A 25,659-nucleotide genomic window follows, 5' to 3' on the forward strand; every position below is an offset into this window, starting at 1 on the left:
GCTTCAGTAGTTGTGGCACACGGGCTCAGTAGTTGTGGCTCGCGGGCTCTAGAGAGCAGGCATAGTAGTCGTGGTGCATGGGTCCAGTTGTTACGCGGCACGTGGGATCCTCCCAGAGCAGGGCTTGAACCCATGTCCCTTGCATGGGCAGGCGGATCCTCAACCACTGCGCCAGCCGGGAAGTCCCAGGGCTATTTTCTATTAAAGGACATGGTAAGGAGTTTGTTCAGGGAGAATAAGGGCACTCTTAGAAGTCCAGCTTGATACTTAAATTTTTTTTTTTAGTTTCAAGAATGAACTACATACAACTTATAGTATACCTCACAATGCTTTTATTTAGTCATCCAAGTGAGAACAACCCAAACGATCTTCATGTGTATGGTCAGGGTAGAGATAGAACAAATAAATCTCAGATATTAATTTTGCTAAGGTGCAAAATTCTCTTCCAGTGAAGGTCCAGAGGATCCAAATTATCTTTTCCTTTAACCCTGCCTTTAGCCAACTTGTTACCCATCACACTTCCAAGCACTGCTTTTGCTACAGTAACTCCTAAGTCTGTATGAGCTCCAACAATACCTAAGAACTCTCAGTATTTTCTACTCACCTCCATTTACCTGAGCTTTTGCCTGCTCGTCTCCTGAATATCATTGGCTGAATATAAAATTTGGGGCAGTTTTATAGTCCCTAAAAAGCAGATAGGGTTAGATATGATGTCTACATAAAACAAAAACTATAAAAAGAATCAAAGTTGAAGCTGCTAAAAAGATTGGAGAAATTGCTCGATATCCCTCAAAACATGGTATTCGAATTCAAAATCTGTAATAAATTGTTAGTGAAAATTAATCCAAACAAATATTGAATACTGGTTGAGAAGTAGGGGGAAGAATCCTCTTCCACTGCTAGTAGGAGTGTAAACCGGTGTAGTCATCTGGAGGGTAGTACGGCAATAGCGTGGAAAGTTAGTGTGCACATACCTAACAACTTGGGGATTCTCCCCTACATATAGATCCTAGAGAAACTCTTACCACAGTCTGTTAGTTATCTATTGCTGTGTAACAAATTACTCAAAACTGAGTGGCTTAAAACAACGATAAACATTTATTATTCCACAGTTTCTATGGGTCAAGAATTCAGGAGTGTCTCTTGTAAAGTTGCAGTCCAGATGTTGGCCGGGGCTCCTGTCATCTGTTTAACTTCAGCTGAAGGATCCACTTCTAAGATGCTGCTGTCACATGACGTGCACGTTGGTGCTAGCTGTTGGCTGTCCCGTGGGGCTGCTACAGTGTCCTCAACAACACTGTTGGCTTTACCAGGAGCAAGTGATCCAAGAGAACAAGGTGGAAATAGCAATGTATTTATTACCTAGTCTGGGAATTCACACATCACTGCCACATTATGTTGGTCACACAGGCGAAACCCGATACAATGTGGGAAGGGATTACACAGGGGCATGAATCATGTGGGACCATCTAGGAAACAGGCTTGCACACGCAGGTCCATAGAAGACATGTATGACAACATTCACCGCAGTATTATTTGCAGTGACAAGGAGTTGCAGGCAACTTAGGTTTTCATTCTGAGAGAAGTTTGAAAGTAAAATGTGGCATACGCCTGTGATGGAATACCTTGTAGCAATCAAAAGTAATGAACCAGTATGTATTCCTTTTTCAACTCAAAAGAAACAAAAATAGAAAAATAGACATGTATAGCATAATGCAACTGATACAAGTTTGAAAAACACAGTAAATATATATATATATTTTCCCACACCATATATTTTTAAAGATGTATGTGTTGCTAAATACATATATAAAAGGTTGACTGGAAAGACATGTGTGGTTGTATGTGGGGGGAAAGGGAATTGAAGAGGAGGAAGTAAGAAAATGAAAGAAAAGGGGCTTTGCAACAACAATGTGAAGAGTGTGTCATGAATTGAGGAGAGGAATTATCTTAATTCTGTGTAGTTGAGGTTTAAAAAAAAATTTTTTTTTTTAGGCAGAGTTGTAATGTGGTCCAAGCAGGCCTCCTAAGAGATCTAACTGAGGCAAAATTCCTAGTAGATAAGGTTCTACTAGTTTCTCTGTGTTGTATTTTTTATGAGTCATATTCCTGTGGAAGGAAAATTTCAATTGTCTTAGAATACCTCTCTTATCTCCTTGTTGGAATGAAATTCTTTTAACAGAACACAAACTTCTTTTGTTTCTCAAATGCAAATAATCTTGAGAGAGGTAGCCCACAAATACAATTTATAAAAAGGAGTAAATCATTGATATCAGATCTCCTTGTTAAGGATGTGTTTCATAGGAGCCTAAATGAACAGGATTTTAAATTTCTTGAAAGGGTATGGGGGTAGAGGGGATAGAAAAGAGAAGGAGCACAGAGGGGGTGCATTAAGGTACCAAAGACAGATCAGCTCCCTCATGATTTTGATTAAAACTAATGCTTTTAACAAATTTCATTTTGGGGTTGAAATAAGAAAAAGAGATTACCTTGCATTTATGGTAATTTAGTTCTTTTGAGTTCAAGGTACACCCACAGATAAATTTTCATTTGTTTAATTTTAACCACGGTTAACAACTAAATAAATATATTAATTTACTCTCTAGATGTTGTTTCAAACTGATGACTATTTTTGGGGTTCGGTAGTAGTGGATTGATTGGTTTATCCTTAGGATAAATCAAAATCTATACTTGAGGTCAGGCCAAGTTTTTACAATTCACAGAGCAACCAGGACTAAAATGGAGAAGGTTCAGGTTAAAGTCTAATTTATCTTAGAAAAAGTATGTTGTGCATACTTGTAATTGTATGATAGCAGAGGGTTAGGAAAATGTTTTTATATTTGAGGAGAATAATAATACTGGTTTTATTGAAGATAGGCCCAACCTATGGCACCGTGAATGCAAGAGTCATTCACATAACAAATGATCCACATGTGTGTTGTAACAATTGTTCTGGAGACTAATTGTGGCCCTTTGGGGATCATGGCCAGTACTTCTTGAACAGCTACTCCTGCTGAGTAGCAACAATGAAGACAGCAGTCCAAAGTAGCCAATAGTCACCTTTCTTTTTTTCAGGGATATTTAATTTATTTTTAAAAGAAAATTAATCATTGAAAAACTGTTCTTCGTGTGTGTTTAAGTATTTTATTTCTCATTCGCCCCTCGGACATCAGACATGTTAATATCAAGCTCTTATATGCCATCTAATATAAAGTAATGTAACCACATGTGCTCCCTAAGGCAAAACACCCCAATGAAGACGACTCTCCATGGAGCATCTGGCAGCCAGTTCTATAAACACAAAAACCACACACTTGATTCACAGCACCACCTTGTTCTCTGTTCCACATGGTATTTTTGATTGAGCACCAGCTCCTTAAGGCATCACTGTAATATTTGGTTAACAGAAACCGACATATGTACATAATAACAGCTGATTTTCATATAAGCCTTCACAAACACTCTAGGAATTTTGGAAAATACTCTGAGGTTATGAAGCATTCTAAAGCTTAATATTTCTTCAAAACTTTTCTATTCTCCCTTCACTACTTATGAAAAGCCCTTTACTAAGGACATTAGCTAAGGATCACGTCTGCACTAGACTGTAAGCTCCATGAAGGTAGGGCCTGTGCCTGTCTTGTTCATTCAATGATTCCTCAGACCCCAGCAAGGCATCAAATCATAGTTCATGAATGCTTGAACTTGTATCTCATGACTTATTAGACAAATTTATATAATAAATTTTTCTTAATGACAACTGGGTTGTATGTCTACAATAGAGACATTTCACCTATTAGAACAAGACCTTAAAAAAATTTTAATATTTTCATATTAGAAATGTGAAATAAACAATAAAAAGTGGTCCAGAGAGGTTCAGAGACTCATGAAAGTCACATCACTTGACTTAAGACCACCTTCCTCCACCCAGCCCAATGCTCTTTGAACCACACTCTGCTGCTCCTCCTTTATGATTCTGTAAAAAGCAAATTTAAATTAACTAGCTTTTTTTGAGAAAAAAAAAAATTCCAGGTTCATTAAGAAAAACTAAAAAACTAGTTTGTAAAAGTCTTTTATTGTATCCGTGCCACACATAGTAGTGAAAAATAACACTCCTAAAAAAAAGAATGCTACCTTTTCCACAACATTTTATTTTAAATAAAACTTCAAGTACTCTTACATAGGTACAAAAAAATTCTGATCTACTTGCCTCCAACAGGCCACCACAACACACAGTAGATAAAACACAGTGGTTACAAATGTCTTTTAAATTTATTTCTGAGGCAAGGCAAATGGGAGGGAAATGTTTCTATGAAAAAATACTGTGTGCGTAGGAAATTGTCACAATTTTATTCCACATGGATACAAATGATTATACTTTAATTTAGGCCCTGGTGGCTTAAAATTATATAACAAAATAGAAAAAATGGAAAACTAATATCCCCTACACCCTGTTTCAAAGGCAGGCACTACCAAGATCAAGGAGATGCCACAGTGTTGGTAGAGGATAATTACTGTACAAGCTGTATAGCTATAATTACCTTCAGACTAAAATAAAATGCTACAATCCTTCTAAGGCATAAACAATAATGTCTGCAAACAATATATACACATAATACATATTTAAAACAAGACTTAATATAAACAATAATGAACAGTATATACATGTCAATTTTTCTTCACTGTCTTGAAATACAATTTAACTACACAAGTGATGCAGCAACATATATATATATACATATATATGTGTGTATATATATATATATATATATATATAAAAATGTACTTGTAACTCTACAGTAAAGTTTATTTTTGGTGCTTTTATAGCACATCAGTGTAAACAGTTTAACTTGGCTTTGTTTTATATTTTAAAACATTCCTTGTTGTATTTTCAAGATTTAAAGCAATTTTTCTAGTTCTTCCTTTTCACAGAAAACGAAGATTCTGGATGTGGTTTAATCATAAATAATTCATAAAATTAAATACATTCACTAAAAAATAAACTACAAAGTAAAAAAATGAAAAATAGATATTTATTGAGAGGGAAAGGAGAACCATTTCCCACGTTAGAGCTCTGGTGTTGAATATTCAGTGCGATTTGATACATTTTAATTGCTATTGCACTATAACACCCTTTCCTTTGAAAATTCTTTGGGTGTGCTTCCCTGTTCTACCTAAATTAGCTGATAAATCACACAAACCAATAACCAAGGGCCTTGGTTGTTGTAGGAGTGAAGCCTTTAAAAACGGTATCATTCTTCTGATACTTTTTTTTTGTGTGATATTTATTTTAAGGAAAAAAAAGTCATTATGTATGTGCCTTGCACATGTATGTAAATACAGTTCACATTGCTGGTTCGTTTGTCCTTGTTTAAAAGGAAAAAAAAAAAGAGATTATTATAACTTCAGCTCACTTTGAAAGTATCTGTCCACTTTTTTTCAAAATACTTCCTCATACTGTGGCCAGCTCTGCCTATATCAGAATCATCTTCATTAAATGTTTCACAGTTGTCAAAAACAAGCCTGACATCTAGAGCAAAAGTTTCAAGGTTTGGATACCTGGAAGAAAACACATGATTACAGGTTGCTTTTGTAGGCTGGTTTTGTTTTGCAAACAAATGAAGAGGTAATAAAAGATAAAATAAAACATAAAATTGAAAGGAAAAAGAAAAAGATTAGGGTAACTGCATTTAAACTGATATAAAACATATTATACCCTCTTATAAATAGGATGTTTAAAAGACTGCACGTGTTCTGGACTTATAGAATTTAAAGACAGGTTAAATGGAAAACAGATTTCTCTTGAAGATCAAGATATATTTCAACAAACTTGCATTTTTCTTACATCCAATTTCCTGTTCGACCTGTATCACAATTTTGTTACAGGACTCATCCTACTTGATTAGTTTATTAACTCTGACCAACTGTATCACTTGCAGTACCCTATTTTTTACACTCAAAAATATTTAGCTACAGTAGAAATAATATAAATGCTTCCCATGCACTGTACATGACACTTGCCCTGTAGCTTTTACATACATCCCAGGATAGGTCACTCTGTGTTAAACCTTGCCCCTTTCCCATTTCCCTTCTTCTCTCTTCAGATATGCTCTTTTGCTCAAACACTGTCATATGATGATCGAAAACAAGCAAAAAAAGCATGTGCTATCTCTTTACTGGAGATAGCATTATCAGGAAACTGCCTTTCAATGAGAAGCACTGTGAATTCAGTGCTTTTTTTGGTGGGATAATCCCAGTCCTCTTTCCCTGTAAGAACACAGAGAAGAGAACTGAAAGGTGCACGACTAGACTTATTAGTAAGGAAGGAGTGGTGCATTTCAAGCCAAATCAATACATTTTGAAAAAGGGCTTTTGGAAAGTCAAATTTAAATTAACTTTAACTTATGACAAATTGAATACTAAAATAATTTACCCATTAGAAATACCTATGAAGCGCACACTGAAGCTCTGAGATCTGGTAAAAGTGGAATTATTTCTTTGATGAAATACCTTGTACAGTCTTTTCACTCCTTTCTTCTAATATGTGCAATAATAAAAGAAGAAAATTTCTTTATCTGTAATGAGCTCACAGAATTGTCAGCCCTGTGTAACCTCACCCATTTTCCTTTTCTTCTGAGAATTATTACTTTTTAAATTAAGGTGAAATGCACATAACATCATATTAACCATTTAAGGTAGATAATTAAGGCATTTAGCACACTCACAACATTGCATTACCTAGTTCCAAAACACTGTCATTACCCCAAAAGGAAACTCTATCCATTAAGCATTTACTCTCTATTCCTTCCTATCCCCAGCCCGTGGCAACCATCAACTTGTCTTTTGGTCTCTATACATTTACCTATTCTGGACATTTCATATAAATGCAATCATATAACACGTGTGGGAATAATTTTTATAAAATATTTTAAAGTTGCCTTGAGAAATATTTATCTCTTTAGACTGTTCCTTACTACAAGAAAAGGTTAATGATTAGCACTAGGGAGACAAATCCGGGAGAGAAGTTTAGGTGAGATTCTAGATGAAATAAGTACAACAGAAGGAGGGGGAGGCTGACGGAACCCAGAAAGATTCATTAAAGGAGGCACTTCCTCCCCTCTGTTCTCTAAGTTTCTAGTTTAAAATTTGAAATACTGTTTGTGAGTTTGGGTCCCAGCTCATTAATTTGGGTTTAATGAAATAAGTCGAAGTGAGAGGAGTCTGAATTCTCTGAATTCTGTCTCCCACACCTGGCATCACAAACAGGATTATACAGAACTGCTTCTCTCTGCTTGCTTCTGCTGTGACCTCCTCCATTTACTGGCGCTCATTCTCAAAAGGGAGCTTAGGGCTTCCCTGGTGGTGCAGTGGTTGGGAGTCTGCCTGCCGATGCAGGGGATACGGGTTCGTGCCCCAGTCCGGGAAGATCCCACATGCCGCGGAGCGGCTAGGCCCGTGAGCCATGGCTGCTGAGCCTGCGCGTCTGGAGCCTGTGCTCTGCAACGGGAGAGGCCACAGCGGTGAGAGGCCCGCGTACCAAAAAAAAAAAAAAAGAAAGAAAAAAGGGAGCTTAGATTTTGCAGATCTTTTGGTACTTCTGTGTTAATGTGTAAGCCTGTTTATTTTGAGGTTTAGGTTCATCCTCTATCCAGGAACTGGAGAATTATGGAAGTTAAAAATGTTCATTGCAGCTCTATTTACAATAGCCAGGACATGGAAGCAACCTAAGTGTCCATCAACAGATGAATGGATAAAGAAGATGTGGCACATATATACAATGGAATATTACTCAGCCATAAAAAGAAACGAAATTGAGTTATTTGTAGTGAGGTGGATGGACCTAGAGTCTGTCATACAGAGTGAAGTAAGTCAGAAAGAGAAAAACAAATACCATATGCTAACACATATATATGGAATCTAAGAAAAAATAAAAGGTCATGAAGAACCTAGGGGTAAGACAGGAATAAAGACACAGACCTACTAGAGCATGGACTTGAGGATATGGGGAGGGGGAAGGGTAAGCTGTGACAAAGTGAGAGAGTGGCATGGACATATATACACTACCAAATGTAAAATAGATAGCTAGTGGGAAGAAGCCGCATAGCACAGGGAGATCAGCTAGGTGGTTTGTGACCACCTAGAGGGGTGGGATAGGGAGGGTGGGAGGGAGGGAGACGCAAGAGGGAAGAGTATGGGAACATATGTATATGTATAACTGATTCACTTTGTTATAAAGCAGAAACTAACACACCATTGTAAAGCAATTATACTCCAATAAAGATGTTAAAAAAAAAAAAGCAAAAGCAAAAAAACCAGTTCATATATAGACAGAAGTTTTTGCTATTTGGATCATATAAGAACCAATAATTTTGGGCTTCCCTGGTGGCGCAGTGGTTGAGAGTCTGCCTGCCGACAGGGCAGGGAACACGGGTTTGTGCCCCGGTCCGGGAAGATCCCACATGCCGCAGAGCGGCTAGGCCCGTGAGCCATGGCCACTGAGCCTGCGCGTCCGGAGCCTGTGCTCCGCAACGGGAGAGGCCACAACAGTGAGAGGCCCGCGTACCGAAAAAAAAAAAAAAAAAGAACCAATAGTTTTAATGTTTTCGGAATTTAGGCAGGTCCCTTTCGAAATTAAAAAATAATAAAATGGGACAGACATAATTCTTTAAAAGATTGACAGTTCAGCCTCCAGAGAAATAAAATAGTCATTTGGTCAGTCTCGTAAATCATCTGATACATGTAAGACAGACACTGATCTTTATGAGTTAAGTTCTACTCAACTCTTCTAAACTGAGTTTAAATTACAGATTACAGTGATTTTCACCAAAAGAATATCTAGAAAGAACATAATAATAATAACAATAATAATGCAATTAAATGTTATAGTTTTTTTAAATGTAAAGTTCCTTCTTTCTCCTTATTTATGACTTTGCTTGAAGTGATGCGCATGGGCTACACTAAGGTAAACTGGTATGCAGGAATAAAGGGTGCAGGGAGAATGGAGAAGGGAGATGCACAGCTCCTGGCCATTAACACATGGAATGCTTTTGTGTGGGCTTGTTTTGTAAGAGAACAGCCTTATTCTTGTGGCTCCAAAATGTTTAGAACCAGTGTCCAATGTCCAGAACCAACTAAATGCCAACATCTAACAGCTGCTACCCTCTGGCAAGAAGTCTGAGGCAATCTAACAAAGATCATTAACTGTGGCCAGAAGTCATTTTGCTCTTTGGATAGGATCACAAAGAGAATATAGTAGAGAGGAGCAAATAATAATTTTCTTCCACATTTAATAAACACATTTTTAGTATTCTCCAACAACTCACAATAAAGGTTTTTTTTTTTTTTTTTTTGCGGTACACGGGCCTCTCACTGTTGTGGCCTCTCCCGTTGCGGGGCACAGGCTCCGGACGCGCAGGTTCAGCGGCCATGGCTCACGGTCCCAGCCGCTCCGCAGGATGTGGGATCCTCCCAGACCGGGGCACGAACCCGTGTCCCCTGCATCGGCAAGCGGACTCTCAACCACTGCTCCACCAGGGAAGCCCCACAATAAAGCTTTTAATAGTTAAAATTTCCAGTGATCTTCTATCTCTACATTGTAATAATCTGAAAATATTACAGAGTCAATTTTTATTAAATCCACATGAGACAGTGTCAATATTCCACTGATGTACAATACAAGCTCTAGCTTACATGTAATTTACTTTGGGAGGCTTTCTTGATACTCTTCCTTACCTTCCAGGCTGAGTTTGGTGCCCTTCCAATGTCAAAATGCTTTATCACACTACTTTTTAATTATTTACATAATTTTAATTGATTTGTCTTACATACTATACTACCCTGACCAAACGCGAGTGACACACACACACACCCCTCTCCAAAGGCAGAGCCTATGTCTTTGTTGTTAATGTATTTTTGGCTCACTCGAAAAGTACCCAGCATGTACCAAGCATTCAATAAATATCGAACTGAAATGATTTACTTACTGTCCACTACTTAATTTCTCTCTAATTGTGGAAAAATCCATAGGCTTCTTAATAACTTTCTTATAACCAGGAACAAGTTTCAAGTTTACAGGAAGTAGAAAAGGCCATGCATCCTCATGAGTTTCCATTTCAGTAAGGATCATACTAAAGAAAACAATGTCTGAAATCAGTATCTATGCTTTAGAAATATCTATTTTTATTAAAAATTTACCTTTCATAATCTTTCAAGTAAAAAATGCAAATTAATTTATTTAAAAAGATAAAAGAATATATTTACTTATACTATAGACTTTCATTTACTACTTACACAAATTGTCAAAAAGTTGCCTTTAGTATGGCAGAAGATTTCTAAGCAAATAAAATAGGAAGTTGTAAATATACAGTACATGAAAACTGAAATAATACCTGCAAAGAGCTAGGTCCTTGGAGTCATCTCTTTTAGGTTTCTTAACAGAAGTAAAACTTTCTTGTTTTGACAAACTAATAGAAGTATTTTCCTCCATTTTTCTTTTTTTCAGGTCTTTGATTCCTCTTTTTAATGAACTACTTGTAGATGCAGAGTCTTCATCCTCAGTATCCCCTGTTAAAGTTACTTTCTTGACTTTTTTTGACTCAGTCTTTTTTCCTTTGACATGAAGTTTTTTGATTTTTAGAGTTTGACCACTTGCCTTTAATTTAAAAAAAAAAGGAAATGAGGTATAAGAAAAATAACTGTCTACAGGCCTTTTATTATTTTAAGTTAGGAAAGCCTGACAGGGCCAAGAAAAAGAATATTATCTCTGATCTCGAAGGTTGATGATCATTTTATTATTTTCAAGAGAGATCTATGAATTTGTTCTCCCATAATATGAGGCAAAAATCTAATAAAGAGGGAAAAATTTATTTTAGGAATTCTTAAAATCTGAAGATGTTGATCTCGTGGTAATCCATCTTTGGAACTATAGAACTTATCAGCAGTATTTCTTTAATCTAGGTCAGCGGACCCCAACCTTTTTGGCACCAGGGACCGGTTTCACGTAAGAAAATTTTTCCATGGATGGGGGATGGTTCAGGAGGTAACGCGAGCAATGGGGAGGATTGGGGAGCGGCAGATGAAGCTTCACTCGCTCCCTGCCACTCACCTCCTGCAGTGCGGCCTGGTTCCTAACAGGCCACCGAGGTAACAGTCTGAGGCCTGGGGGTTGGGGACCCCTGGTCTAAGTCACTAACTGAATGAGTTTAAAGATACAAAAGTACTATCTTTTGGAGCACAGTATAATTAAGAACAAAGGTTGAATATAAACAAAAATATAGATCTTATTAATAAGAAAGTTGAGATAATTAAGAAGCTAGGCCAAAACAAGGAAAATAGCTCATGAAGTGTCCAATAGAGAAAAAGTCCTTTGTAAATGATCAGATCTACTGGAAATTGATATTTCTTTCTAGATAAAGAAAAAAAGCATTTTCTATAAGAATAGAGTTCCACAAACTTGTGGTTACCAGATGTGAACAAAGCAGAGGTGAAGGAAGAGGGAAAAAAATGTCTGTTTTTGAGGAAAACAATAAAGAAATAGTATAAAAGAGATTATATTTGGAATCAAAGAATATGATTTCCAGCTATGGCTCTGTCAGTAACTAGCTATGGAACTTCGTACAAAAATATCTGTGAGTCCCTGTTTTCTAACCTGTAAAATAAGAAAGATAAGCCACACAATTCGTACGGTCATTCTAGCTCTAAAATTACACGAAAAAAAAAACAACTTCAAAAAAACTCAACATGGCCTTACGCAATCTAACTACAATGTACAGGCAGCACACTGATGTAACAGTAGCTGCCCACCACATCCCCCAACCTAGAAATAGCGAAATAAATCTGTATTTTCAGATTTTACAATACTACAATAAATATATCAGCTCATAGAAGAATATCAGTGCAAAGACCCTGTAATGTATGGTTTTTGTTTTAATTTTCCGGAACAGTGTTTATCCTCTTTTAGCAAATTATTTCCTCTCTTACCCAGACTATTAAGAAATCTTAGACTTAAGACTTAGGGTCAGATATCAATCAGCTGTAATTTAAAGTTGTATATATCCTTGAAATGAATTTGGCTGAAAAACGTTTCTCTGGAGTATTTCATACCAATTTCTTTGAGGATTTCAGGACCTCTTCTAGCATTATTTTTAAAAATTGCTTTTAATCAAGCAATTAAAATTATTTGTTTCTCTATTGGTAGGTTAAAAGTATAGTTAAAGAGATATTTTAATTGACTAAAATAATAAAACAAACCATAAATCTAACATCTTCCCCATACCATATGAAAGAATCACTACACCTTGAAACTAACTGGAATAATTAAAATGTTTTACTAAGTCTCTTCTCCATTTAGTTTATTAATTTTTATTCACTAAAATCTGATTATTTTGAGTTTTTATATTACACTGAGATTTTAGCACTCTGAAATCATAAACAAAGAGAAAGAGAATGCTTAATTCATGAGGAAAAGGTCTATTTAATGAAGATTAAATTAAGTTAGATTGAATAATTGTGTTACTTAAAAAGAACAAAATTTCATGAATAATGGGTCAAAATTTCTAGTTCCTATTTGAATGAAAATACTATTGGGTTGGCCAAAAAGTTCATTCGGGTTTTTCCATAAGATGTTACGGATCCCAATACTTGGGATCATATTCTAACAGATTAATACTCATAGTAAGAAAACATAAAATTTAAATTCACAGAAATAAAAACTTTGGCGATGTTTTAAAAAGACAATGGAGCCTCTCTCTTTCTTTTATAAATGATGTTTATCAGCTTACCTCATTAGATCATGCATATACACTTTTAAAAGCAAGCTTTTACACAGTTGCTCTGTTACTGATGACTTTGTTCTTGGACAGAGAAGTCCCCGTTCCTCACCCTTTCTACCTTATTAGAGCCCAAATCCAAAGAGGAACTTCAGGATATCTTAAGCTGAACCTATCAGATTACACATACAAGGGCTCATTTCTGTTATGCTTGTATATCTATATATCAGAAGTTGTGAACTGGTGGCTCAGAGGCTGTAAACAGCCCACAGAATGTGTTGTTGTTTGGCTCATAATGCTTGTAAAAATCCTGAATTTGTTGCCAACATTTAACATTTGGGAGGGCATGCATAAAAATCCATAATGAAATATTGGTAGATCCTGGAACACTGGGCCCACATGTCTGCATGACGGCTGGAGTTGAGCAATGTCTGTCACATATAAATGGGGCCATGGCTTGACTTTCCTGTTTGCTACAGTCCCAACTCTTTTGTGTTATTTGGCTTTTGTAGGCACTGGAATTTAAAATTTCTTGTGTGTGTGTGTGTGTGTGTATGAGTGTGTATAAATATGTATATATACACACATGCAAGTTTTTTTGATTCTGTGATCCTGAGAGAAAGTATATATATCTATCTTTAATATATATACATAGTGTATGTATATATATTGGCATGAAAACACACATATACACAGAATAAAAACAGTCACAATGACGTATGCAGATAGCTATTTGAGAGCAAGATGTATAATATAGATATTTGTAAATAACTGAATTACTGGAAAGATATTTTTAAAATCTTAACTTTAAAAATCTTTACCAAAATCCAATGTTTATAACATTTTTTATTGCTGTAAGACACATAACACCTAATCCACCACATTTAAAAAACAAGAAAGCAGAGGCTTAGAAAGCTGCATTTACATAGAAGGGTTTAGATGAGATCATACACCTCACATCTTCTAGTCCATTCCTGGAATGATACATAGCCAGAATTCTAATTTAAGCAAATTTACAGAAAACAAAACCTCCTATAGCCTACCAGATGATACCCCCAAGAATTAAAACACTGATTTGTTAGTAATTCATAAAGTATTAGAGACACTTTTCTATAACTTGACATTTATGAAGTTAAAAGATAAGTTATGTACCACCAGGGAAGATTATTATTAAACTACATTTCACTATATATAACAAAAATGATCAAGTAATGAGAAATAAAAAAGCAATTATTAGTGAATATGGTGCCATGTGAGACCTCTGCTATTTTGTAAAATATAGCCTAAAATATAATAAGGTATTAATATAAATATATCCCCCCCCAAAATAGATCACAGAATTTTAAAGTCATAAAAACCTTCAAACACACAATATTTGATCCTTACAAATCCCCACAAAGCAGATACGATTCCATTTTACAGATATATCTTTGAACCTAAGAAAGCACTCCATATTTATAGATCTGGGAGGTGAGAAAAACCAGCAAAGGAGACTGAAAAGGAGCAAAAGCAAGAAGAAAATCAGGTGAGTATGGTATCCTAGAAGACAAGTGAAAACAGGATTTCAAGGAGGAGGGGAAGTTCCATTCTATCAAATGTAAGTGATGGGTTAGATGAGATCTAAGCACTGATCACTGGACCGAGCAATGTGGAAGTCATTTGTGGGCATAGTAAGAGAAATTTTGGAGAAGCTGTGGAGATGAAAATATGACTGGAGTGAGTTTAAGAGTGAATCAGAAAGAACCAGAACAGAAAACTTTCCAGTAAAGGGAAGGGGAGAAATGGGGGAAGTGGATCAAGGAAGAAGTGAGGTCAAAAGAGGGTTTTTCTTTAGTTTTTGTAAGGTGGGAGAAAGAGTACCATGTTGGTAGGCTGATGAGAAAGAACCCAGTGTAGAAGGAAAAACTGATGATGCAGGAGAAGACAGAACTGCTGGAGCCATTCTCCTAAGGAGGTGAGAGGGGATGGGATCTGAAGCACAAGTGGGGTTATTGGCTTAGTTAGGGGCACACAAGCAGTTCATGGCAACAGGAGGGAGGGTAGAGTATGAGAGCCCAGATATAGGAAGGATGGTAAGTGTGGTGGTGGATGCTTGTGATATTTTCTTCTGATGGCTTCCATTATCATAGTGAAATGGGAGTAAGGTCATCAGCTGAGAATGAGGATGGAGGAGACAGTAAATTATTAGGCACCACTAAAGGCCCTCTTAGCCTTAAATTTAAAGGGGTGGGTGTTTTCTCCAGCCACATTCAAGATACCTTTGTATCTGGATATATAGGTGCTGGAGAAGTCATAGAGTTGGATTAAACAGAATGATGGTTTTACCAAGTGAGAGAGAGGCACAGGAGCTAAGGGTGGATGCAGTGATTATAGGAGGAAAGAGAGGACATGAATGGGGAGAGGGACAGTGAAAAGGTCTTAAGATAAATGAATTGAAGGTCCTGATGAGATCAAAGAATTATTGGAATTGGAGCACTAGAGGGAGTGAACAGGACAGAAAGGAGGCAGTGGAGAGATGGATGCTTGAAACTGAGTTTACGAAGTGGTGGTAGTTACTGGTAGTAACTACGTCAAGAGATTAAACATGGAAGAGAGTGTCTGAGATAGGCAAAACCTAATGAAGAGTCTGGCCCTCAATACATTCTAACCCTTTCACACTTCTTACTCCTTACTTTATAACTCTAAAACCCATTTCTTTCTACTTTATCATAGTGCTACTCTTTAATCAATTAGTATTAGAATTCACAGGTTTCCAATTTATATGTGACTGCAAAGTGACTTAAAATACATATGCTTATTACCATATGACCTAGCAATTCTACTCTTAGGTATATAACAGAAAAATTGAAAACATATATTCATACAAAAACTTGGGTATGACTGTTCATAGCAGCATTATTCATAAAAGCCAAAATGTAGAAACAACCCAAATGTCCATCAGCTGAACAGATAAACAAAATGTAGTCTGTCCATATAATGAAATATCATTTGACTTCAAAGATGAAGGACAAGAACACAGATGAACCTTGAAAATATTGTGCTAAGTGAAAGAAAAAGGCCACATATTGTATGATTTGATGTATATGTAATGACAATAGGCAAACCCACAGAGATAGAAAATAGATTAATGGTTGCCAAAGGCTGAGAAGAGAAGGGGAATGGGGAGTGAATGATAATGTGTACAAGCATACTTTTTGGGGATCATGAAGATGTTCTGGAATTTGATAGTGGTGATGGTTGTACAACTTTGTGAATATATTAAAAACCACTGAATTGCACACTTTAAAATGAATTTTACAGTATACAATTATATCTCAAAAAAAAATCCCCATAAAACTCTTCATTTTGATCTGGCAATTAAAAAGTTTTAAGTAATAATACTACTTTAAAAATACTAAAATTTATATGGAGCCATAAAAGACCCAGAATTGCCAAAGTAATCCTTAGGAAAAAGAACAAAGCCGGAGGCATAACCCTTCCAGACTTCAGACACTACTACAAAGCTACAGTAATCAAAACAGTGTGGTATTGGGGCAGAAACAGACATATAGATCAATGAAACAGAATAGAGAACCCAGAAATAAACCCGCACACCTACAGTAAATTAATCTACAACAAAAGCGGTAAGAATATACAATGGAGAAAAAACAGTCTCTTCAGCAAGTGGTGTTGGAAAAGCTGGACTGCTAAATCAATGAAATTAGAACACTCCCTCACACCCTCACACCATATATAAAAATAAACTCAAAATAGTTTAAAGACCTAAACATAAGACATAAAAGTCCTAGAAGAGAACACAGGCAAAACATTCTTGGACATAAATCATAGCAATATTTTCTTAGATCACTTTTCCAAGGCAAAAGAAATAAAAGCAAAAATAAATGGGACCTAATCAAACTTAAAAGCTTTTCCACAGCAAAGGAAACCAACAAAACAAAAAAAGACAACCTACCAGACTGGGAGAAAATATTTGCAAATGATGCAACTGACAAGGGGTTAACAACCAAAATACACAAACAGCTCATACAACTCAATATCAAAAACACAAACAACCCAATCGAAAAATGGGTGGAAGACCTAAATAGATATTTCTCTAAATAAGACATACAGCTGGCCAACAGGCATGTGAAAAGATGCTCAGCATTAAGCGTTACTAAGTATTAGAGAAATGTACATCAAAACCACAACGAGGTATCATCTCACAACAGTCAGAATGGCTATCATCAAAAAGTCTACAAATAATAAGTACTGGAGAGGGTGTGGAGAAAAGGGAACCCTAGCACACTGTTGGTGGGAATGTAAATTGGTGCAGCCAGTATGGAAACAAGTATGAAGGTTCTTTAAAAAATTAAAAATAGAGCTACCATATGATCCAGGAATCCCACTCCTGGGCATATACCTAGAAAAGAAGAAAACTCTTAATTTGAAAAGATACATGCACCCTAATGTTCATAACAGCCCTATTTACAATAGCCAAGACATGGAACCAACCCAAGTACCCATCAACAGACAACTGGTTTAAGAAGATGTGGTACACATATACAATGGACTATTACTCAGCCATAAAAAAGAATGAAATATTGTCATTTGCAACAAATGGATGGACCTAGAGATTATCATACTAAGCGAAGTAAGTTAGACAGAGAAAGACAAATATCATATCACTTATACGTGCAATCTAAAAAATAATACAAATGAATCTATATACAAAACAGAATCTACATACAAAACAGATTTCTAGAAAACAAACTTATGGTTACAAAAGGGGAAAGCTGCTGGGGGTGGTGGTGGGGAGGATAAATTAGGAGTATGGGATTCACAGATACAAACTACTACACATAAAATAGATAAGCAACAAGGATTTACTGTAGAGCACAGGGAACTCTATTCAAAATCTTGTAATAACCTATAATGGAAAAGAATCTGAAAAAAAATATACAACTGAATCACTCTGCTGTATACCCGAAACTAACACAATATTGTAAATCAACTATACTTCAATAAAAAAAATTTAGTTTTAGATCAGTCTTACCTTAGCAATGCAAGCTGGACAAAACCAGTCCCCATCTGGTATAGTTGTAATCTTGGGTCTATGGCAGTATGTATGACAGCCTTTGTCACAGCCATCGCAAAGGAGGAGCAGTTCTTCATTATCTCCCTTTCGACAGATCTGGCAGTACTATAATACATGGAAAATCATTTAAAATTAACACTCTGCTACAAATAATAGTTTTGGGGATATTAAACACACCATTAATTCCTAATTTATATTAGTAATGAACATTCCGCTTGCTAACAAATATACAGTAGCCATACACATCTATGTATCTCTCGTTACACAGATATGGACCACATGATGGGGTGAGCAGTTCAGTTGGGGTAAATGCACATTTCAGGTACACTGCAAAAAACAAAGCTAGAGGCTGAATGCCTGCACACACTTCAGAAGCATGTACACATTAACATACGAAATAATTAACATGACATTAGAGCACATAAAGCAATGAATAGCTTTAATACATGGTGTTTTAATTTTTTAATATATTTCATCACTTGCTTATCTTAGCATCCTCATGATATCCTGAGAAAGAAATAAGTAAGAGTTAGAGTAATTTTTAAGATCAAAATTAGGAACATGTATTAGTAACAGAATTATAAATAATAATAATAAGATGTCACTGTATTTTGACTATGTCCAAATCAGGAAACTTTGGAAATCAACCCAAATCAAACATGTGTCACAAATGTAGAAAATGGATCCTACAAAATGATTTCTAAGGGAAAAAGAAATTGATACAATAAATTAAATAAAAGAATTTAGAAGTCATAATTTATTTTCTAGGCCTAAAAATAAAATTGTTCCTTCTCTGTTGAAAAACTTCTAATACCATTAAGAACTTTAAAATCTATAAAGAGATTTTTTTTCCCCCATGCACACATATTCTGTATAACAAGTTTCACAAAGGGAAAGAAGGAAGATTAGACAGGTAAAAACTTTAAAGATGGCTTTAAAAAATGGTAAGTACTAACATTATATTTTGACATTTAGTTTTTATTTCAGTCACAGTAGACAATGTCCTGTAATCAATATTCCAAAAAATGAAAACATTACTAATATAATATTGTACAACTATATTTCAATTGAAAATAATTAAAACATTTAAATTATAAATCATTTGTACTAATTTTAAGTTATGTATTTATATACTGTTAAAAACAAAATAGCTTAATTGTTCAAACTTAATTTAATTTCAATAAAACATTAAATCTTAATCTGGGAATGTCTAAAATAGTCTTTCATAACTCAATACGTACACCAATGATAGCTTAAGAATCTTATCAAAACAGCAGATACATGCTATTCACCTTAACAAATATCTATCAAATATATGTAATATACATGTAATACTGAAACTGGCATGTGCACTAAGAGCAAAAGCAGTAGTTTAATATCCCAACAGTAAGTATTTATTTATTTTATGACCTTTCCTGATAACCACATCACTAAATACCTTAATATGGTGTTATTTCTCCAAATTTGAGTTATTTCTTTAAAATGTCTATTATAAAAATACTCATTGAGAAATAATATTTCGAAGGTTATATTTCAATCCCTATAACAATAAATTTTAAAAATCAGGTTCATGAACATTAAGTAAATTCTCATTGTTTTCTACAATAGCTAAAAATACTATGAAGCCTGTCTTACATCTCACATTTATGATTTAAAAATAAAATTATTTTCTGATACTTATTAAGAAAGGGTGGCAGGTATCAAGTTCATAACATTTTTGAAAATCCACAGTAACAGCTCACAATATGTTAGAGCAAATGTAGTAATATTTGGTTTTAACTCCTTTGCTACCACAGTAAAAAAAAACAGTGGATGTTGCCGATTGCTTAACATTAACAACAGAAAACATATTGTGGGCTGAGAAGTATCTGGAGGCAAATCGTGGCAGCTCCTTCTTTCCTAGTAAGCATGGTTTCTGGTAAAGAGGATATTTCTAAAGACATTGAGCACTTTAACTTTTTTTTTAGGACTTCTTATGAGGATTATTATAGGTTTTGTTACATTTCTAATTCAAGGTTACCAAGTGCTCATTAATCTTTGAATAAGAAACTCTGCCTTCTTTTCAAAGTAGTTTTATAGCAAATAATGTATTATTAAACATTAAAAAAAGAAATAAAAATTATGAGATGGAGTTAAATAATGATGAATGTGTATTAATTTATTAATAACAATGGAAAAGAAGTTTGCAAAACCTAAAATAAAACTTTAGATTGCAGAAAGTAAGTACACTAATATAAAGGTAGATTTTGGTACAAGTTTTGGGTTTCTGTGTATAGGTTATAACAAAACTGCCTATATTGTGATGATTGTTTTGGTGTAGATGAGAAAAGTAACTGTACAAATTTCATTCTGATATAGGAATTGAATCTTTTTTTATCATTATAGCCTACATTTCACCAAATATATTTGTCTAAGGTGACTTTAAAATTGGTTTTAATAATAATTTTTAGAAGGAAAATTATTTTTACCTGGTAAAAATGCTACCAGATGACCTGAACAATGCCTTAAAACTTATAGTAAATTCTAATCTATATAGGGAAAGACCTAAATTTGAGCATATTGTGAAAAATGCAGATTCATTATTCCATGGACATTTTAGAAAGAAGTGAAAAAAACCATAGAAGAAAGCAAATTTATTTGTATAGAATGAATAAAGTACTGAGTAGTCTAAGTATAGAGGTAAAAAGGAAGGAGAGAATGCTAAATTATTTAAGAATCACTTCTTTTCTTTGGGGAAGATTATTTAAAATAGGTATTTTACCCTTAGTCATTCATGAAAACAAATCTCAAATGTTTGAATTTTAAAGCTAACCTGTAATTCAAAAGCAACTGTTAAAGTAATTCATAAAAGTCTACATATAATAGATATTTCTGTATATGATACAAAAGAGGCAAAAGGGACATGTACATGATTTAAAATAAATCTCTCTCTGGAAAATATAAGAAATATAGCTTTTATTTTGAACATATAGCATTTGTTTCCTAGCACAAAGTAGAGGCCACTACACGATAACTAACTGGGCTTGAACAAAGAAGGAGAAAAAACATTTTTAACTGTTAGAGGAAAGACTAAAAGATCTACTCAATGCCAACCATATCCAAATATTGGGTTGGCCAAAAGGTTCGTTCGCTTTTTTTCCGCAAGATGGCTCTAGTAACACTTAGTTGTCTATAAGTTCATTCAAAACAATTTTGTTAGATTGTATGTGACACCTATCATATCAGCGTGCATTTAAAAAAAGTTATCAAAATTGGTGAATTTTTGTGTAGCCATTTTAATACTGAAGATGGAAGAAAAAAGGCAACATTTTCGGCATATTATGCTTTATTATTTCAAGAAAGGTAAAAACGCAACCGAAATGCAAAAAAAGATTTGTGCAGTGTATGGAGAAGGTGCTGTGACTGACTGAACACATCAAAAGTGGTTTGTGAAGTTTCACGCTGGAAATTTCTCACTGGATGATGCTCCACAGTTGGGTAGACCAGTTGAAGTTGACAGCGATCAAATCAAGATATTAATTGAGAACAATCAACGTTATACCATGCGGGAGATAGCCAACATACTCAAAATATCCAAATCAAGTGCTGAAAATCATTTATACCAGCTTGGTTATGTGAATCGCTTTGATGTTTGAGTTCCACATAAATTAAGCAAAAAAACCCTTCTTGACCGTATTTCCTCATGCGATTCTCTGCTTAAACATAACGAAAATGTTCCATTTTTAAAACACATTGTGATGGGTGATGAAAAGTGGGTACTGTACAATAATGTGGAATGGAAGAGATAGTGGGGCAAGCGAAATGAAACACCACCAACCACACCAAAGGCCGGTATATGGTGGGATTGGAAGGGAGTCCTCTACTATGAGCTCCTTCCAGAAAACCAAACGATCAATTCCAACAAGTACTGCTCCCAATTAGACCAACTGAAAGCAGCACTCAACAAAAAGTGTCCAGAATTAGTCAACAGAAAATGCATAATCTTCCATCAGTATAATGCAAGACTGCATGTTTCTTTGATGACCAGGCAAAAACTGTTACAGCTTAGCTGGGAAGCTCTGATTCATCCAGCTTATTCACCAGACATTACACCTTTGGATTTCCATTTATTTAGGCTTTACAAAATTCTCTTAATGGAAAAAATTTTAATTCCCTGGAAGACTGTAAAAGGCACCTGGATCAGTTCTTTGCTCAAAAAGATAAAAAGTTTTGGGAAGATGGAATTATGAAGTTGCCTGAAAAATGGTAGAAGGTAGTGGAACAAAAGGGTGAATACGCTGTTCAATAAAGTTCTTGGTGAAAATGAAAAATGTATCTTTTATTTTTACTTAAAAACCTAAGGCAATTTTTTGGCCAACCCAAAACATGATATTGGTGCATAAAGGAAGAGCTCTCTGCTTATTCTGTATTTACTTAGCTAAGTATTTCTGGCATTAAGAAAAGAAAATTGGTACAAATATAGATATTTTAGAAATGAAGTGAACGTACTTAGCAGGTAATGTTAGCAACTGGAGTGTTTACAAGATTGAAAGGGCCTTCAAAACATTCAGATTAACAACTATTATGTTGACAGAATGGAGAAGACAACTTCAGTCAGAGTTATAAACAATATTCAAAGGAGAGAAAGACAAGATTTAAAAAAACGAAAGATAACATTTGGTAGGTTCCTTCAAAACGCTCAAAATAAGGAGGAAAGTATCAAACTATACAGTATTTAAGAATTAAGGAAATTCTCAAGTACAGCATACATTATTTTGACAATAAGTAATGCATAATTAAGAAATGTCTGAAGATTGGAAAAAAAACAGGACAAAGTAAATTATAGTATTTCTTAAATAAAAACACTTACAACTTTCATAATTGATTTTTCCCATGCTACTGATTTCTGTAACTGCTGAATGCACAGAGCTACCTGTGCAGCACTGCGAGCTTCTGATAATGCCCTTCTCCATACCCTGAGCCCTGGAGCAATATCCTCTTCAATTCTGCATTGAAATATAGAAAAATTAAGTAGGTCACGTCCACATTTATGGTTACTGAATGTGAAACAATCATCACACTGAAAGCCAAGCAATGACAAAAACATGTAACAGCCAATAAGTATAAGGTTTAAGCAACTAAATTTGATGTAGTGCACAGACTGTGGCTACGTGCCTCAAAGCTTAGTCACAACCAGGTAAATGTAAGATCACTTTGCAGGATTATCAACGCACATAACAACAAAAAAAAATGTTTTTACAAAGCACCATGCAAACAGCATGATCCATATGGATCACAGACATACAAGAAGATACATAGATAACAGGCAATAGAAAATAGGCTCCAATTAGCAAAGAAGCACAATAATTTTTCAAGTTAATCTCAATAACCTACCCGTCACCATCACCACTAATGGATGGTGCAGGAGCAGGGACAGTAACTGTGCCCACATTATCCAGTTTGATCTGAATGGTGGTACTTAAGGGGCTCTTCAGATACCTTCTTTCAATGTTCCGCTCCAAATCAGCCAGCCTGGTTACAGCTATATCTAGGGGGTTGTCACTCTTCCGTTCCAGTGCATGTGCACTGCTTTCTTCTTCGCCAGTAAATTCTCCATCATGCTCCTTGCACAATTTAGAAAATGACTTATGTTCAAAATATACCAAGTCCTCCCTTTCTGATGCAGGCTCTGGACACATCCAACCCTATATATCAAAAGAATAATGTTATTATGGTTTCCTCTTAAAATGCCTGCTGGGTGAATTACCTTTACTTAAAATACAGCAGCAGACACCAGCAGACCTTAAGGATCTTTTCTAAAAGTTTTTATCTTGTGTTTCCTAATGCTAGGTAGAAACAAGAATAAAAAATTAAAAGAAACAGTTGTGAGAAGTTTGAAGAAGAAAATTTAATAACTTTTGATATTATGAAAGGTATAATGAAAATCAGCAAAGTATTCTGAGAGACTTTAGACCACATGCTTATTCATTTCAACAGAAATCGCTCCGTGGTCTCTGAATTCAGCTCTTCCTTTCCATTTCCATTCCTTCTACCACTCTTCAGTACAGGGGTCTGTACAATACTTACCGTTTTTCCTCCAGCCGTAGGAGTTTGCGTGAGCTGTTATATTTGTCTGTAGAGCCTTTCCCTGTTGCTCTTAACCTGGTTAAATCCACTCATCCTGCAGCTCTCATTTTAAAAGTCCTCAGGGAATCCTTCCCTGACCTGCTTTAGCAGGTAAGTCTCCCTATTACAAGCCCACAAAGGACCATATAGTATGCCACAGCCTTGTGGTACTCACAATTTTTTACTATTGTGATTATTTGATTCACATCTTTTTACCTCTAAATTCCATGATGGCAGGGACCACGTCTGCTTTTACTCCTTTTATCTCCAGCACAGTGAAAGCAAAGAGTAGGCACTCAATACGCACGTGTTGATTGAATAAGTGAATGATCTTATAACTCAGCTTGCTTTTATTGATCTTCTACCTCAAAATCCTTCAAAGTTTCCCTACTGTTTAACAAAGTCCATATTTTTATCATGACATTCAAGTACCTCAATCTGCCTCTTCCTCTCATGTTCCCGTTCACACGTCCTACACTGCAAATTCCACAACTTGCAACTCCACAAACATGCCCTAAACTTCTGGATCCTGGTGCTCTGCTCAGGCTGTTCCCTCTTCCTAGTATGGCATTCCTTGTCAAAAGCTGACACACCTTCTCAAGTTCCATCTCGACTTCTACGTGAAATGTTCCCTGATCTCTCCCATGTCTCCATCAGAAGTTATGCATTCTTTTTCTAAATTCATGTATGACTCTGTACTCCTCTGGGATCAGTTAACAGATTCTGTGGAGATGTATATATGACTTATCTCCCTATTAGATGACAAGATTTCTGACAGCAGAAACCACATTTTATCCAATTTTGTGGTGCCTACTGTCTGATGTGGAATAGGGGCTTAGTAAATGCATATTAAATGAAAAACAGAATGAACATTATCCTTTTTATTAAACCTCTTTAGAGATAATTATTTTATCTTGTATATTAGGATCAATTCCTCTTCTTTAATTCAGTAGAACATTTATATTTGTGAAGTAAGGATGGAATTATGAATAGTACATGTAAGTGCATTAGGTACAAGTCATGTCAAATGAACCGCATTCCCGTATTTTGAAAAGGGTACTAAATTCATACATCAAGAGAACCCTGTAAACATAGCATATCTTGATGTCTGCAAGGTAAATGACAAGACAAAAAATGAAGACTAGATTAAAGAAATCTAGACGGTTGAAAACTGCTTCCAAAAAATGGTGATTGACAGAACTTGTGTCACCTTAGAAAAGGTCCCCAGTGCCAGTGTCCAAAAGGCTCTGTACTTGGTTTGTCCTGTTAATACACTTATGAGTAACTTGGTTGATTGTTATTAAATCTGCAGATGATTTCAAACTAGGGAGAAAATTTAATATTCTGTATAACAGGACTAAGATAAAAATAGTTCCATATGCTGAAAAATGTACCCACATGAAATTAATAAAAATAAAACAATGATAAATGTAAATTTTAGGTTTGAAGGTTAGGCAACTAATCACAGAAATATTGAATACTATATGTGATACAACTTGCTTAAAAGCTCTTTGAAAGAGGGCCAAAGTTTGTTTTTTCATAGCGTATACTCAGTGAAGCAAGAGAATGATGTGGATGCCAAAAAGCTAGTACAAAATTCAAGCAGCATTAATGGAAGTATAGTGCTGGATTAAGGAAAGTAAAAGTCCCATGAACACATTCAGACAGCGCTATGTACAGGTATGGATACAACATTTTAAGCAGGATATTAACACT

The 25,659-nt window shown here is 35.3% G+C and overlaps 1 protein-coding gene across 10 annotated transcripts in view; it reads right to left on the bottom strand.

The window, feature by feature from the left end:
• Positions 1 to 2,023: 2,023 nt before the first annotated feature.
• BAZ2B (bromodomain adjacent to zinc finger domain 2B) overlaps positions 2,024 to 25,659 on the bottom strand; it is a 381,771-nt gene continuing 358,135 nt past the window's right edge. For 9 of the 10 annotated variants that reach the window (XM_082841899.1, XM_082841898.1, XM_082841894.1 and 6 more), the window contains 6 exons: positions 23,212 to 23,522; positions 22,688 to 22,823; positions 17,797 to 17,943; positions 10,386 to 10,648; positions 9,981 to 10,124; positions 2,024 to 5,556 (listed from right to left, as the gene is read on the bottom strand). In XM_082841899.1, the coding sequence (XP_082698025.1) occupies positions 5,403 to 5,556; positions 9,981 to 10,124; positions 10,386 to 10,648; positions 17,797 to 17,943; positions 22,688 to 22,823; positions 23,212 to 23,522 (1,155 nt within the window). In that variant the 3' untranslated portion in view covers positions 2,024 to 5,402. The remainder of the gene's footprint in view (positions 5,557 to 9,980; positions 10,125 to 10,385; positions 10,649 to 17,796; positions 17,944 to 22,687; positions 22,824 to 23,211; positions 23,523 to 25,659) is intronic. The other variant, XM_082841900.1, reaches the window with a different exon arrangement.

Source organism: Leucopleurus acutus (assembly GCF_964270905.1).
Source record: "Leucopleurus acutus genome assembly, chromosome: 6".
Lineage (NCBI taxonomy): Eukaryota > Metazoa > Chordata > Mammalia > Artiodactyla > Delphinidae > Leucopleurus > Leucopleurus acutus.